The sequence below is a fragment of the Suillus paluster genome (genome assembly GCF_016628075.1).
Source record: "Suillus paluster strain FC165 chromosome Unknown EDB91scaffold_1, whole genome shotgun sequence".
NCBI classification, from domain to species: Eukaryota; Fungi; Basidiomycota; class Agaricomycetes; order Boletales; family Suillaceae; genus Suillus; species Suillus paluster.
In genome coordinates, this window is record NW_024537561.1 from 556,782 (window position 1) to 573,419 (window position 16,638).

General features: G+C 46.2%; 3 protein-coding genes across 3 annotated transcripts; all 3 read right to left on the reverse strand.

Moving 5' to 3' along the window:
• Positions 1-655: 655 nt before the first annotated feature.
• On the reverse strand, positions 656-3,108 carry EDB91DRAFT_1212897 (Metallo-dependent hydrolase; the record flags this gene model as incomplete). The annotated part of the gene is made up of 13 exons (XM_041320769.1): positions 656-974; positions 1,028-1,093; positions 1,151-1,276; positions 1,330-1,342; positions 1,395-1,472; positions 1,522-1,720; positions 1,773-1,872; positions 1,927-2,059; positions 2,110-2,219; positions 2,275-2,313; positions 2,370-2,726; positions 2,789-2,838; positions 2,877-3,108. The coding sequence occupies 13 exons, from the start codon at positions 3,106-3,108 to the stop codon at positions 876-878; spliced, it is 1,602 nt and encodes a 533-aa protein (XP_041184211.1). The 3' UTR covers positions 656-875.
• Positions 3,109-6,683: 3,575 nt separating this feature from the next.
• On the reverse strand, positions 6,684-8,029 carry EDB91DRAFT_1241455 (uncharacterized protein; the record flags this gene model as incomplete). Its single annotated transcript, XM_041322078.1, has 6 exons — positions 6,684-6,881; positions 6,933-7,058; positions 7,122-7,382; positions 7,440-7,754; positions 7,788-7,799; positions 7,868-8,029. 6 exons carry the CDS (start codon positions 8,027-8,029, stop codon positions 6,684-6,686), a joined length of 1,074 nt encoding a protein of 357 aa, XP_041184212.1.
• Positions 8,030-10,277: 2,248 nt separating this feature from the next.
• EDB91DRAFT_1233212 (uncharacterized protein) lies at positions 10,278-13,370 on the reverse strand (the record flags this gene model as incomplete). The annotated part of the gene is made up of 12 exons (XM_041321079.1): positions 10,278-10,561; positions 10,611-10,887; positions 10,945-11,141; positions 11,166-11,308; positions 11,391-11,448; positions 11,502-11,681; positions 11,732-12,129; positions 12,185-12,333; positions 12,386-12,557; positions 12,607-12,800; positions 12,855-13,223; positions 13,278-13,370. 12 exons carry the CDS (start codon positions 13,368-13,370, stop codon positions 10,278-10,280), a joined length of 2,514 nt encoding a protein of 837 aa, XP_041184213.1.
• Between the last annotated feature and the right edge of the window lie 3,268 nt (positions 13,371-16,638).

Here is a 16,638-nt window from a genome sequence, read left to right on the forward strand (position 1 = left end):
AAAAGAGCACGCATTTAGGCCAAATTCGGTACTCCAATGAGTCTCGGGCCCGTCTACGCGCGATATGCCAGTAGAACTACACGATTTCAGACCATTCAGGACTATAATATGGATCTAAGTGTTGCACAACGCCGATCGTGAATGCCGACTTATCGCTGCAGTGCTCCCGTCGACTAGCCCCTGTTAAGGGCATTAGATTCTATCGCAAACACGCATTGCAAGAACTTGATTGCACTGCTCACTGGTACGTCCCAGCCGAACTATTTTTAAAGGTTAGCGAACGACAGATACCCTCCCGCTCCTAGTTCCCCTTGCCGTTAAGTTCGGCAACACTTAACGATTCCGACAAGCTCACTTTGGGAAGCGTACAAGATGTCAAGCTTCAACTCATCATGCGTGGACACTATGCTAAATCCATTGAATAAAACAGCGGCTGGAACCTCCCTCTTCTACACATTTTCTCCGTTGACTTTGGCAGCAAACGGCGTGAAGACGCTGCTACCGCTGAAATAGGCACCTAAACCACCGGGGGTTACATGAGGCCGACGAAGGAAGTTAATCCGTAGGGTTTGAGATATGGTATCGTTCGTGACGGCACCAGAGGAATTCTATGATAAGTAGTACATACCCGCACTGATCGTTAGCTTGACGTAGGAAGTGCAAACCCGAAGGTATTATTATTGGACCGGAATGCCTGGTTCATGATTACAGATTTGCACAAATTTGACAAGTAATCTCTACAACATCTACAATAATTTATGTTGCACTTTCTACTGTCTGCGTAAGTAAAGGTATGGCTAAGTACTTGGGTGCTAAATTTTCGGAGTAATTACTTCCGAGTCGAGTGAATCCGAGAGCAAAAACTGCGACCAGCGTCATGGTGTCATCGCCGCGACCTCTTCTATGAATCTGGCCCACCGTCTTTCCCATGCATTCATAGCGGCCAGTTTGCTCCGTTCATCAAGCATGGAATACTACCCAGGGAAAATTACACGATGCAAGAGACATGCACAAGAACGTGACTCACGGTAATGCTGTCGCGGGCCATTTGGCCAAGAGTAAGGAGTCCCGTAACTTCACTTGCTACAAGTACCTGTAAATGGCTGTGATGAGTCTTGTTCCAAGAACGGACAAACAAGGAAGAGATCACCTGGAAGAAATCAAATGACAAACCCATATTATTGAACATCGCAGGGTCGTCGGAAGACAGTACCACCGGAATGCCTTGGTTCATGATTATCGGGAGGGGGTGCATAAGCATCGATGAGGTAAGACGCTATAAGTTGATGAGGTCAACGTAGGCTCGGATGCAGTATATACAAGACTTACTAGCACTTCATTTCTATTGAATGCTCAAGATTAACTGGGGGCGTCTACTTGCACGAGTCACTCACGATATGGGGCACACTTCAATTGCAATTTTCTTCTCTCGACAGATTTCCATCAATTTGGGATGCTTGGCTAGTGAAAAACTGTGCAAAACAAATCAGCGAGAACTTGATACCATACAATGCATCTAACCCGTGTCCGATACGCTTTGTCCCAAGCAGAATAGCATCATACAAATTCATGTCCGCTGCAGTGCCATCGCCTAGAGTTTCACCAGCATGAAAGAGGAACGGGATGTCCGGATGCTGCTCGGCGAAACGCAGAAGCGGCTCTGCGTAATCAATTAGTGGTTTACACTTCGGCCCATCTTCGTGGCCCACGAGATCAAAACCTGGCAGACAGAACTATTACAGCTAGACTCGCAGAAAAGCCGTGGAACTTACCAGCGATAAGGTCTGGGAATTCCTGCTTGAATTTAGAGCACTGATCTAGTTCTGCTTCCAAAACCTCTGGGGAGACAACTCTCAGGGTATTATAGACAATCTAGGAAAAACAAGCAGTCTGAGCTTGAGTAGCTTCAAGAGAGACCAAACTGACCTTCAACCCAGCAAAATCATCTTCCCGACCTTTCGCCTTCATCTCCGCCTTGATTTCGTTCGTGACCTCTCGGAATATTAAGAGTAGCTCACGTAATTCAAGTTCGGTCTTCGCGTCCTCTGCAAGTATATATCTAACGAATGTCAGGAGTCGCAATCACATTCGTATCTCCTTTCGACTCACTTGGTGAAGAAATTGGTTCGTACCTCAATGTATGAGATGCCATCTTCGATCGATGAGCGAATGAACAGCCGCAAATATTCCTTTTGAATCGGGACGAATCGGATGATGGGCTAAGGTTCATTAGTACAAGCTCACATCTTGACTTCCAGCACACCAAAGGCTCACATCGGTCACGCCAAACGTGCTCCCAAACTTCAGCCAAATCTGGGACCCTCGCATTAAAGACATCCGTCTAGCAGGTTGCATAATGTGCAACTCACTTTCATTGGCGTATTGTACGTTTTAAACGCATCGCTGGGATTGATCACAAAGGTGCTGAGCACCCACTTATCAAATCCTTCAGGGCCACCTAGTTCAGGATCGAACAACTCTCGCGCCTTGTTGATCGGAACCCAGCCACCGGTGTATGAAACATCCGTGATGCCAACGGCGTCGGCGGCGGGATACTGTTCCACAGGAATCGGCCGGATATTGGGCAGCACATTTCCGAGAGAAGACGCATCCAACGGGCCCGGGACGCGAATATGTATCGCGGGGTGACCCAGTGCCAGATCAAGCAACATTCTCGCCTCCACCGAGGCGTTCTGGTGTACATGTAATAGCCCGCCCTTTGGCATCTACAGGGAAACCGTGGTCGAGCAAATCAATGAAAGGAAGCACAGTAATTTACTATGCCTACTTTGGAGACGATTTTACTGTAGAGGTCCGTCTGTAAAATAATGTCTTTGGCTGTACACAGATGTGAGAGGGAGTGCCAAGCGTGAGACGAACATCATACCAGTTTAGAAACTCCATCCCTGGGTACGGGTGAGGAACATCCTCGCGATCAACTCCCCAAACAGTGACGGCTTCTCTAGCACGGATGGAGCGCACGACTTCATCTGCCTTGAGCTCAGCCGCGGTATAATTGGCACGAACATGGTCTATACGCAATGCGCGATCCTCTGCGATGAGCTTCTCACGTCTTTGTAAGTATTCGGCAAGCATCTGCGAGGACATCGTTGAAGGAGAGGAAGATGGTAGTTTCCATGAATTCGACGGCTTTATAAATGATTTCCCCTGTGGCGGATGTGGCAATGATGTCTCCAGTGGTTGTGGTGGACTGATGGAATATCTGGGTAACATTCCATCCAGTGGCATATCCACGTCAATGATGCCATACTGTGGCATGGCCCGATCACGATATACTTTGCTGTCGGTACGCTGTGTGAAGGATCCCTGTGCAAAATGAGTGACGAGTACTTGTCGAAAGCAAAAGTGGCAGAGTATACCAAAGCGTCTACGAGAAGAACCTGATCAATCCAGTGGAAGGACGCATTGAGGAACAGCACAGACCAATGGGAAATCCAAGGTTAGAGATAACGGTATTGTGTGCAGCACCGCCCTAGTCTAGGACCTGTTGGCTTGATCGAAGGAAGACAGTGGTTCCTCTGCACTGTGAGTAAAGGCTACCTGCTGCATAACTGGCAGTGCTAGCCTGTGTCAATGTCATGTGGTTAGGTAAGGTCGGAATGTACAAATGAATCTTAAATGGGACTCGGGGCTTGTTCGCGGCCGCGGCATCCATAGCTAGGCGAGGAAGCGACCTACACTATTATGATCCACCGAGCACAGCAGGTTCGCGATAAACTTACGCCTCTGATCACAAGGAAGGGTGTAGTGGATCTTTCCAGGTAGGCGCGTATCTACTGTGGCGACTTCCGTATGGACTCAGTCCGAATCATGACTCGGATGTTTTGGCTCCAGCTCGCGTACTTACTTGTAGTATGATACAGTACGTAATGATGGAGGCTGGATAACATCTTTGAGATCGTGCAGAACGGCTGCCAGATCTAATAGTAACTTATAGCTATAAAGGTAGAGCGATTCTGAACCTGAGCTCAAGCACGTCCCGAGTCTCACCTTCAGAACATAGTATGAAAGAAAATTGTATTACAGCCATTTGCAAAATGTCGGAAATTTCTATGGATCATTTCAAGGCCTAATAATACATTTAAGGACTGATTTTCACACACTGTATTGTAAGGCTTTGCAATGATGAAGATAATATTTGATGGCGCCTTAAAAGGCCATTGTTCCCACCTTATGATGCCTTAAAATAGCATCCCTCATGGGGAATATCATGTAAGCATTGCAAGGTCTTAAAAGGGTTGGCGCAATAATAGAAGATAAAAATAAGTTTCCAAGGGCCCAGTGTCATATCCTGTACCTCCGGATCCGGAATTCCAGATCTACTTCATTAAAGTCCGGTCCTCCATCTTGCTATTCTGCCCGGCGCTCTGCCTTCATCTCCGCACTCACCCCTAACTCCTTTTAGATTAGCTATTGCTCCGGTTACCGGTTATGTCCTATTCCGCTATGCTTACTGATCCGTCCATTCTTACTTCATTTCCGACTTCACTGCTTTGATCTGTTACACTTAGTAATAGACTTTCCACATGCTTCATACATAGCCCTTACCTTTGCTGACTGATTTACTTACATGATATGTACCTACAGTATATAAACCCCTGTAATACTCTGGAACTCCTCAGTTCGAATATCATCTTAGTTCTGCTCATTCCTGCAATCTCTGGACTTGAGTCTCATCTCTTGTCCACCCCCGAGTCTTAGGGGTTAAACCTTAGGACTACTTCTCTGGCTCTACCTTAGGGTAGTCTAACCTCTGTTCTGTTTCTACTCCGGACTTCCATAGTAGCCTTACTCTGTCCCCACATAGTCTTCCGGAGTTCTGCCGAACTCCACCGACTTCTGTCCTCTGGAATTCCCTGGACTTCCATCGGACTTCCCCTCTGTCCCCCAGAAATTAAGGGCATGTACTCGGGTAAGGGGTGCAGCGCACGAGCTGAAGCCGAAGCCCTTTGAGTAACCTCTCCCTTGAGCACGACCTTAACACCCAGATGCTATCCAATGATATTCTAATCTTTATCCTCTATTATCTAATCTCAACCATTGTTATCCAATGCTATCTAATCATATTGTAATCTTGACCATTGTTATCTTATTATGTTACCTATTACTATTTTAACTCTGGGTCATTTTATTTCAAGTTAAACTATTGTACTTAGAGGGATTAGAACGCTTGCCATTAGCATTATCTGAATCATTACAATTGTAGTTCATAGTACTCACCGGCATAGTTACCACTTGGTTATAAGGTCTCAGAATACATTGAAACCTGCTTCACTATATGGTGTCTTTGAGTGCCTTATAGGGATACTAGCAAGACTGACAGAATTCTGACGAGAAACAAACATAATTCAAACTATAGGATGAGATGCATCAAATCTAAGAGCCTTAGGAAGACACAACATAATACAAGGTAGCGACAAGATCAGATCAGTGCTTTCCCCTCCCTTTTCCCCTAGGTTTACTAGTAACTGCCTTGCTACCACCATGACAAGTAACACACCTGACTGGTTCAGGCTCAGGCGCATAGGTTAGCTCACTGTCAGCAGTGTGAACTCGAGGTTGGTGAGAAGATATGCTGCAAGTTGCCAATGCAGTTGGCTCAATGACAGCACCACTGTCCAGTGTCAACTGACTGATGCCCAACTGCAGCTGTGTAGTTGCAGACATGGATTGACCGTGGTTGACAGATATGGAAGTATGATAGCTGGAGATGACATCAACCACTGCCAAGCTGGCAGGGAGGGAAGTGAGAGTAGAAGTTATCCGAGTGGGAGCATCAAGTTCATTAAGGAGATCATCCTCCCATGTTCAAGCTTGAGTGGCAGAAGGAAAGTCATCAGAAGCTGGTGCTAGACGTTGGCCAGTAACATCAAAAACCTTCTTGTTGAAGTAGTCCACCACAGGCCCACAGAGTGCACTTGAACAAACGCTCCAAGTAGAAATCATAGTCTGCTTGGTAGTTGATCTTTGTCTCTGCACTGGTGTGGGTACAACAAGTGCAGCAGTGAGAAATCAATCTACTGCACAGTTGGGTCTTTGCTGCCTGCTGCCTCACTTGAGAACAAGCACATTCGGCCCTAAAGGGGATTGCTACTGGGGAGTGCTAATCTCTGTCTAAGCGACCCTAATCAACCCTACCGCAGGTAGGATGAGGATCCACAAAAATGCGGAACAAGTGGAACAAGTGGAACTCAAGCTGAACAAGCGGAACTCAAGCGGAATGAAGCAGGGACTCAAACAGATAAATTGCAGAACGTACAGATTTGTCGGAACTTGCTGATTGAGTCGATGGAAGTATATCACAAGGTTAGATCGATAGTGGGCATAAGTCAAAGCGGTCCTCTAGTAAGGTGAAGGAAAAGTGGGAAGGTAAAAGATGGGATTCAATAAAAAAACACCCAAGCCCTGAGTACCACTACTTGTAGGGAACATTATTTTCAAGGAACACTGAGGTACAGGTAGTAAACTTCTCAGGAAGTGGAAGTGAAGGCAGGCAGTGCACATGGGCACAATACTCCGGAATAGGGGTCTGTGCCATAAGGGCATGTGTCAGTGTGATCCGGATAATGTTAGAAGCAATGGGAAGAGAGATACAGCATACCAATGGACCTGGAAGGATGGGGACAGGACATGCGAAGGTTGTCTGATGATGCGTGGGAATATCAGATAGTGCAGGCGGGTTCCGAAGGATGCGTGGGAATGCGGAACCCATTGGACGATGTGTGGGAAATGCGGAATGTGTGGAATATGGAGAACTGATGTGAGACGATGTGGAAAGGACGGGGTTTTATGCCTACAGTGGGGGAATTCCCCACACTGGTCGCAGTAAACTCAGGATCATGTGTCAACAAAAAATGTGCCTATGAAATCAAGTAATAAGTAGTAGAATATAAGACAACACATTCACTCACCATAACTGCAGCACCTGCAATTAAACCTTTGGTGACACATTGCGCATTGCAGCACTGTCCCCTAGCCTTCTGACCCTTGGTCTTTCCAGAAAGTATCTTCTTCCTGTACATTTCAATGTGAACGATCTGGAATGAATGTTGTCAGCACACCAGTCTTTCATATTACACCATAACCAAGCATGTACTTACTTTGACTAGTACAGGATTCTTGAGGAACTCATCGGCCACCATGGCATCTGGTCTCGCAAACAGGATGGGTGTTAGCCGAATGTACTCTCCCTTGCCATTCTTCTTCAGCAGACGAAGGAGGTCATGGTTGTCTCGCTTTCTGGCATCTGTCTGAGATGAAAAGAGAGTGGGGTCAAGCTTGAGCATTGAGAAGATGAGACTTGCACAGCTCTTGATAGCGTGCACAATATTTGACTGCTCAGTGCTAACTGCAGCACGAAACTGAGAAGAAATATCATGTAAGTGGGTTGTAGGACAGAAATGGATGAAAGAACGTACCAAAGAATCGAATGCTGTATATTTCTCCATGGACTTGTGCAAGTCCTTGGACACACACTTATATAATTCCGCCATGGCACCATGGCACCTCGCCTTGGGAGATGCCCAACGTGTAGGACTACATGGGTCATTGTCAGGCTGTGGGGTCATTGGGAAGACACCAGGGATGACCCAGAAATGATAGAACAATGTGTACTTTTTCCCTTTGGCAGTGATTTTCGTGTCGAGAGTGGATGTCTTCTTGAGTGCATGGTTACGGCTGCAGGCAGGAACAGTAGCTGAGAGTGTAAGGTAGTCCTTCTTGAGAGCTTTAAGCTCAAATCATAGTGAGTTGTATGCTTGCTGCACAGTTTCGAGTGCCTAGATACATTGAAATTACATCAGGGTGAGTAGTAGAGTAGCAGAATAAATGCACTTGCCTTGTGAACCTTGTGCATGGGTGCTTCCGGTTGAGGGACAGTGAGGATTGTCCTCAATGTTCCAAGCTCATCACCGCTTGAGTCTTCACCATCTGATGTGTCAGTGTCACTAACGGCATCAATCTCGGCCTCAAAGTTCCCACTGTCTGAATCATTGAGAGTCTGGAGCATCTCTGAAACTAAGGCTGTGATGAGCTGGGGGTTGTTGACGGTACAGAAGCAGTCGGAAACAAACATGTGCTCCAAGGTTATAAGGAGAATTCTATCCTTATCTCGGTTATTGCTGCAGCACTGCTGACGTCTATTGGCATGATAATGAGTGGTGATAATGATAGTGAGATACATTGACAAAACTTACCTGTGCATTGATGGATCAAATCATACCCTTCATATGTACTTTGATGCGAGCAGTATACCGAAAAAGTGTTAGCCAACTACAATGCATAAAGATATCAATTGACTTACCATGAGTGACCTGTCTGAAAACTGCCTCGTGCTGAGTGTTACCAAGCAACAGGCAGTAAATGTGTATTGGAGGTCAGGCGAGATCCGACCGCCACCATGATTCAGATGGCTCCAGTCCAATACATATTAATGTTGAAGGTCTGGGGTGTAGCAGTGCTAAGATGGTCACTGGGGCCTCGAGGCAATATGCGCAATTACTACTGCTGCAGTTGCAGTGGCTGGCGAGATTGGAGGAGATAGAGAGGGAGGGGGGCAACAGAGGCTGTGACCGTCATGAACAATGCTGCTGCTGTGGTTGTGGTTGCGGTTGCTGGCGAGATTGGAGGAGATGGAGGGGGGATAACAGTGGCTGACCATGAATAATGCTGCTGTGGTTGCAGTTGCTGGCGAGACTGGAGGAAAGGGAGAGGGAGGGGGGTAACAGTGGCCGCGACTGCGAACAATGTTGCTGCTGCTACTGCCTGTCATATACCTGATCCGACTGCTCCAATATTGATATCCGCTCCGCTTTCCGACCCCTCTGCCCCAGTCATCCTCCGCTCCATCCTATCACAAGTCCGCATTCTGCCCTATGCTTCTGCTCGACTGCTCAGCCAGTCCCCTTCCATAACCTCTCCATTCAACTGGAGCTCTTTCCCTTTTTAGATATATGCCTTCCCTATTGGTACATAGACCCTTACTTCCGGATGACCAGTAATTCCTATTACCACTCGATCGCTGATCCAACGCATACATATTGATATCCGCCCCGACTTATGTCTTCGCCTATGTAAAATACTTACAAACTATATCCTTGGTACATAGCCTTACTGCATAGTTATCCTGATCACTGCCTCATACATAGTAGTATATAACATATCATGTACTTAGATATTTTTCCTCAGTCTTAATATTACTTGTCTTCTTCGCAGTTATATCCTGTGAGAATTCTCAGTAGAACCTTGCCTCCTCTGGACACAAGTCTCAACTTGTTGTCACCTCCGACCCTCCAACCCTCCGCTCTGACTTAGAGCCATGCTCTAAGTCTTCCCCTTATTACTCTGCCCCTATCAAATATCCTCCTTTGCCCCTCTGCATCATCCTCCGCCTTTCCCGCCCCTACCAACATTCCCCTGCTCCCATCCCCTCTCCACATCACTCCCCGCCTTCTCTGCTCCGCTCCTAGTCAGCCCACCACTAGTAGCTCTTACTCCCCGACCCTCAGAGTGGACCAAAGTGGTCCAATCGTCCTACCGTCGGACAATGTTGGACCCGCTCCAAATTCGGGGCACGTACTTGGCTAAGGGCACAGCACAAGAGCTGAAGCCAAGCCCTGACCCCTCTGCTTCCTGAGTCAGCACGGTATCTAACACTGCCACTGCCATTGTGGTTGTGGTTGCTAGTGAAACTAGAGGAGATGGAGAGGGAAGAGGGTAACAGTGGCCGCGACTGTGCAAAACACCCTGGCAGTATAATGTATTACATACTGTAATTGTAGAAGGTATGTGATATATCCACACCTTTAATCCTTACATGGTGATGTATCCTGTCTGCTATGCCTTTCCCGTGACTTGCAGTAGCTGATACATCACTGTCTGATGTATCACTCTGGGTTTCCTGCACTGGTGCCATGATATATCAGTGATATATCATACTGTCTGGTCTGTCTGATGTATGATACTGTTTCCTGTACTGCCGCCATGATATATCACTCATGACTCAGTCGAGGTAGCTAATATATCATGCTGTCTGGTATGCCTTTCTTGTGACCTGTGGTAGCTGATACATCACCATCTGATGTATCACTCTATTTCCTGCACTGGCACCAGTGATATATCACTCTGTTGAATTTACCTGTGACTTAGTCGCTGATATATCAGCATGGTATGTGCCAAATTAAACATAGAACATAAACCTCCGTCATGCATAAAACTTCTACCAAAAACGAATCTGTATGTATGCTAAAGTATTTGTATTAGTCCACGAGAGGCACAGCAGTCCATGAGGGGATGGCTTCCCACAACAACCTGAACTGTGCAGACATTCTCCGGCATAGCATTGCCTGGCAATGTGCATATGCAACTGCCCCCTCTGTGAATGCAGACGAGACAAATTGGTGTTGCAAGCCTTGCGCGTCCCACCATCCAGCCTGCCACTCCAAGAAGGCAAGAACACAATGCATTTCCTCACACAGGAGCTGGACTTCCTCCTCCCACTGATGAGCCCGTGCCCGCGCCTTGCACCATTCCACACGTAATGCTACAATATATTAATTGAGTGATACGCAGAGTCATAATCAAAGACTTACAATCCTGCAGTCCTTCCTCCTGATTGTTTGATACCCCAGCCACTTTCCATATCCATGAAATATTCTGTTGGCCGACCGTCTTCCCTTTGTCGTGTTTGAGTGGGACCGCATCTTTTGTCCTGTCCAGTGGCTTCAGTATCCGCCGCCAGTCATCATTCTTGCCTAGTTTCGATGCAAGTATAACAAGTGCGTCTCGGGCAGCTGTGTACTTAGCTGATATTGCATCAATTTGGCTTTCAGCAGAATTGATGATGCCATGAGCACGAGTGTTCGCACGCTGACCTCAAACGAAGGCATCCTTATACTTGCAGAGGTGATAGGTCATGTTGATGACAGCGCAGAGGTCATTTAGAGCATTGTTTGCCTGCGCTTGACGCAAATCCCATTCATACTTTAGTAAGCGGTTGTCACATGGGAATGTCGGGGGCAGTGATGAAGGGAGAAAGAGGTTGATTTTGTGGGCCTTGTCCTCAGAGGCAATGTCATTGGGTGAACGCAGGCAGGAGACGTAGGGCATGTATAACAGTTGTACTCAGGACCAGGTGTGAATCCTACGGTGGAGGCTATTGATGTGTTGGAGTATCTTGACTTTTTGGGCATCTGTGGCATGCTGTCCGATGGTCTTCGCCTCAAACTCAACACATTGTCTACATGAAGCTGTGTGAGCGATGACTACAATACTTGTACCTGAATACTTACTGTTGATCCTCTAGTTCCATCCCCGATGATATAAGGACCAATGGTGATATATCATTGTCTAGGGATATATGTTCGCCACACTCGATTTCTTCCACCTTGGCCTTCGATAATGCCAGATGCATGGCAGCCTGGGTCACAGCTGTCAAATTACTCCTCAGTGACACAGATTGTCAGGTACAAAACAACGCTCACTAGTCCTTGCTTTGACTTCAAACGGATTCGTCAAGGAGCAGTCTGACTCCCACATCTCAATCTCTTTCCGCCATCCAGCTAATTGATCTGCATCAAGGGCAGCCTCAAACTCCTTAAGATCACCGGCACGTTCTTCAGCCTTAGGTATTGCAGCCTTATATTTACAGAGGAGAATGGTGCCTGTGAGTGCAACTTAGCATTGAATTGTTATTGATAGAATAGTAAGTTACCCATGGTGCAGACCTTCTTCCAATTCCAGTTGTTAAAGTGGTCATCTACAGTGTCTTGCCTCGATCCAGGTCCCATCTCACGAGTGCTTGTAGTGATAGGGTTAATATCTGCCCACCTGCGCTCCGGGGCTTCACCATCAGTCCGCCCAACACCTTTGATAAAGTTAAATGAGAACCTCGTTTGGCAACTGGCGATGTGCACTGGCAGATGGAATTTAGGAACTAGGAATGTGACAAGCTTGTTGTCGTGGTCAATACAATACTCATGTGGGAATGCTGACATGCGTGACCAAAGGTTTTTGTTCCACTGACAGGCAATGTCATAAGATATATTAAGGACGTGAATGTTGTGTGAAGACCGCATGCTTGAAAAAAAAAGATAATCCATGTTGATGTACCTATTAATGGTGAGTTCAGAAACATAGCTATGATGCGGTAAACAAAAGAAAGCACCTCTCCCCCTTTTGTAAGTCACCGACTGAACACGGTCGCTTGAAATTGTGCCATGCACAATTAACTGTGCCTACACCCATTGCTGCAAGTCCACACAAAGCTCTCATATCCGCCAGGTTCACAGCGGAGTGGCTAGAACATGTGCTCTTCTATGTTTAATCATAGTTAGTGCTATGACTTGGGCAAACATATTAAACTTACCTCCTGAGCATTGCCCACCCTATTGCACAAAGCCAGGAAGTGCTTGTACCCAGTCTCCTCCACGAAAAATGTGTACCCATGATTCAATCCAGGATCAATGGTGTCTGATGATACATTATGCCGAACCAGTCGGAAATTGGCGTCGATTGCAAGGAATATCGCATATAAAAATCTGTGGCCGAGTTAAGAATGAAAGTTAAAACTTTTATCAGCATGCTTACTGGAATTCCGGTGGAGAATTTTCCCACCCAACAGGTAGATTTTTGTTTGGATGGGGACAGGCAGGGCATAAGACAGCGCAAGCACCAGCCTCTGTTGCTTTAATGCCTCCCGGATGATGACCCTGACCGCAGTGCTTCATTTGCATCACAAAGCGCCATTCACGTATCATCCGGCGGAGACTATCATAACGATCCTGAATGATACATGTCAGTAAGGATGTGTTTGGACGCAAAACTACATTACCTACCTTGAGGACATTGCCTGTGTTTTCCATGAGGCAAGCAACTGTATTGTAAAACTCCCATACCGATACTTTAGATTCAAAGGACAGCATTTGAAAATACTCTAACACGCGAAAGGTGGCGGCTGATTTAGGGTCTGACGTTGTGGCAGGAAACAAGCGAACACGTAACAACTGAATAATGTGCGGCTGAGCAGACTCACATCCACAGAAATCAAGTCCGACTTCGTGAATACCATTGCAGTCGAGGATAACGAAGTCATTGTTGAATGCAGGGATCAGATTGATGCATTGGACACCAATGGGATGCTTGAGTTGAAAGTGGGCCCCCAAGGCCTTCAATGTAGTGATCTGAAACGAGGTACCGTTCCAGCACTGCGGCAGCATTGTACATTCAGATTGTTATTTGGGAAAAAAGAGTGTACATACCTCAATCCTGTGAAACGGCTGCCTCTTGTGTATATGCACAGCACATGTGGGACACATCAACTCTGCACCATGACAGTCTTGGCACCGATACATTGGGTCTGCTTCCCTGCAGAAACACGTGGCTTGTGCAAAGTCACCACGGCCCTCCAAGTGAAGAAACTCTAGCAGAAAGAGGTCAGCATCCGAATTCCACAAGTGCAAAGGATCATCCTAAGGAGACCTTAGTTAGAATCGCATCAACAAATACATGACTTACTCCAGCAGTACGATTTCGCTTGCCAGACCCTGCAAATGTGCCATAAGCATCCTCGCTAACATCATCGAATGATGAAAAATCAAAACCATCTGTTGGTAGATGGTGTACATCTTGCAAATCAGAATCTTGGAATCGGCATTTGGCAGGTGAGTGCAGAACTGTGTAGTATACTGAAGAAACAGAAAGACAACCACTGGGTGCTGCCTCAAAGCTAGTGTGTTTGCGCTGCTGCTCCTAGCGAGTCTCTTGTGGAGTGTCGTTGGTCTCATTTCTCACTGCTCTTCCTGCAGCATCATTGTGAGCAAAGAAATTGTGCTGGAAGTGCCGGAGTGTTTGCTGCCTCCAACTAGCAACCATGGTTGATGACAAAATATTTAGTAGACAGTGTGCCCTGTGCCAAACATCGGTTTTTTCCGGTTCTTTTACCCCTTAGATCCAACTGTGACTACAGAAGTACTTATTATGACAGTATTGACCAAGTTAAGACAATGTAATCAGATAACATGAAAACACAGACGCACGACTCGTTCAGGAGGTGTTGCCAGCTGAGTGAACCTGCTGACACAGCATTGTCATATGCTTCAGTATCCCCTTGATCTACCAGGGCAATGAACTCCCTTTCTGCAGCAAGTCGTCGTGTTGTCAGATGGAGCAATTGCTCACATTCCTGTGATAGAGCGTTGTGCCCGATCCCTGGTGCACATAGCCATACACTCTCTGCTAGGTTGGTAGCGCGCTGGTGCAAATTGTGCACAAAAGTACACACATCTTCGAGTTCAGGGGATATTACATCCCATCCTTCTGTATCAATGTGTTGGAGTACCGCAAGAAAGCGACTCAGGATGGTATTGTGCTCGGGAACTCCTGCTTTGTAGCCGAGCTCCATGTATAGTGTATCAAGGTCTTGAAACATGGCAATAATGGACTTTGTGACAATCATAGAGATGGTGTTCAACATATATCATGCGCTGTCACTCAAGAAAGACGTACATTGCTCATTTGAGACTGTTTTCGCCAATGATTTCATGACTTTGCCTGCTCCATAGCTTTGTTTCTAGAGTAGCATAACAAACCAAACGACCATTAATTCCAGAAGACAGCAAATTAATCAAAGCTGACCTTGCATAGTGAGCTTGCTTGCTTTTCAATCTAGCATTGCGACGATCTTCTTCAGACTTGTATTTTGGTGGCATCAATGATATCCGTAAGCTTTGAAGGGTAAGCATTTGCAATCGATTTGCACACGGGCCTTTCAAATGGTAGCCACACTTCGGGACAGACAGGTACTACACCCTTTTCAATGATGGCCGCACTTCAGGACAGACAGGTACTAGTATCTGCAAAGCTAAGCGTGCCAGTTTGATCCAAACTGCACTCCCCATTTGGACTAGGCCAGTAACCTCTATCGTACACTCAGGCTAGTAGTCCTCTCCACCAATGAGAGCACTCGCTTAACATTGATGAAAACTAGGGAAAGCTTCAAATTGTCAACGTAAATAGAGGCTCTCTCAGATGTACACCCTTTTCAATGATGGCCACACTTCGAGACAGACAGGTACTACACCCTTTTCAATGATAGCCACACTTCGGGACAGATAGATTTGTACATTCTAGTACACAACACACAATCTCAAATAAATGGAATTAAGCCAAGAATTCTGAGTTGCATGCAAAAGCTTACAGGATGGGTTTGTCAACAAGTCATATAAGACTCGTTGAGCATGTCCTACTCATGCGCAAAAGCTTATTGAGTCACATAAGACTTGTTGAGCACATCCTGCTCATGCACAAAAGCGTATCAGACATTAAATCCAGAGTAACCATAGCAAATCGTTTATAAGACCCATTGAGCACGTCCTGCAATTTTAATATGTACAACCATGGCAAAGGGTTTATGAGACCCAGCAAGCATGTCCCACAATATTTTAATATATACAAGTGATGGAGTATCTATAGTATAGCTGCCTTGCCACACCACATGTTTAACATACACCAGAGATGTTCCCTGGCCTGCAGAGAGTGTGCTAAAGTAATACATGGAAGTGCCGGTAGCACGAAGTTTACAGGCAGTATAGCTTATTATGTATCATTAGAGATGGCATGGATCAAAATAAAAAAAAGACCATGTACATGTCACTAAATAGTCCAACTCCAGAATGGCCCACACTTATGAACCAATTATACTGACTAGCAGGGTCAATATCAACAAGTGTTTCGGCACTGGTATTGACATTGATGGCCTGATATTCTGGCGCATGTTCTTCCCCATCACTGGCGAGAGGGTCGGACTGGGAACTGGACAAACCATCAGCAGCAACATCATCCACAGGGCCAATCCAAATGTCATTGATTGAGACATTGGTGTGGTCCTCTGCAACATTTGCAAGGCCATCACTGTCTGTGTCATCGATTGTGTGACGACTCTCGACTATTTTAGTCTCAAGCAATCAGACCAGGACTCAAACAACAAACAAGAAAGAGGGAAGGAGAGTCACGACGATGGCCACTAAGAACAAGTGTTCTCAGGGGTTAAGTCTAGAGCTCACACGAGGGGAAAGAGAGCAGTAGACGTCAAGTAGATTCTCTATGGAAGGTACAAGAGGTTTAGACTAAAGAACTACTGACTACCGACTAGGGTTTATATACTACAAGAACAGTGCACGGACCAAGACAGAAAAGGTAACAACTAAATAGGAAGGCGAGAATAGAAGCTTCAGGTATAAGGGTTCAGATCATAGGTTCTGATAAGAGATCGTATCTGAATAGAAGAGAAGAGACGGTGATTAAAAGAGGAAAGATCAATCGTGAATCTGACGGAGATTAAGTGATAGGAAGTGCTATGGTTCTAGCTCGTGGAGTAGGGGAGTCATCAAATGGAAGATCAATCGTTACGTTGATCGGAGATGTGACCGGTGATATGAAGGGTGCAATATGGGCGTAGGGTACTGGCGCTTCTGTGACGGGTGATCAGAATGCAGGGTGATATATGTGATGGGTGTGAAGAGGTGAAGTAGTCACGTGATTCAGGCGTTTAGACTTAGATGCGACGTTAAGATAGGAAAAATGATTTGTGCATGGAACTCGTGACAGATTGAGACGTCGGTG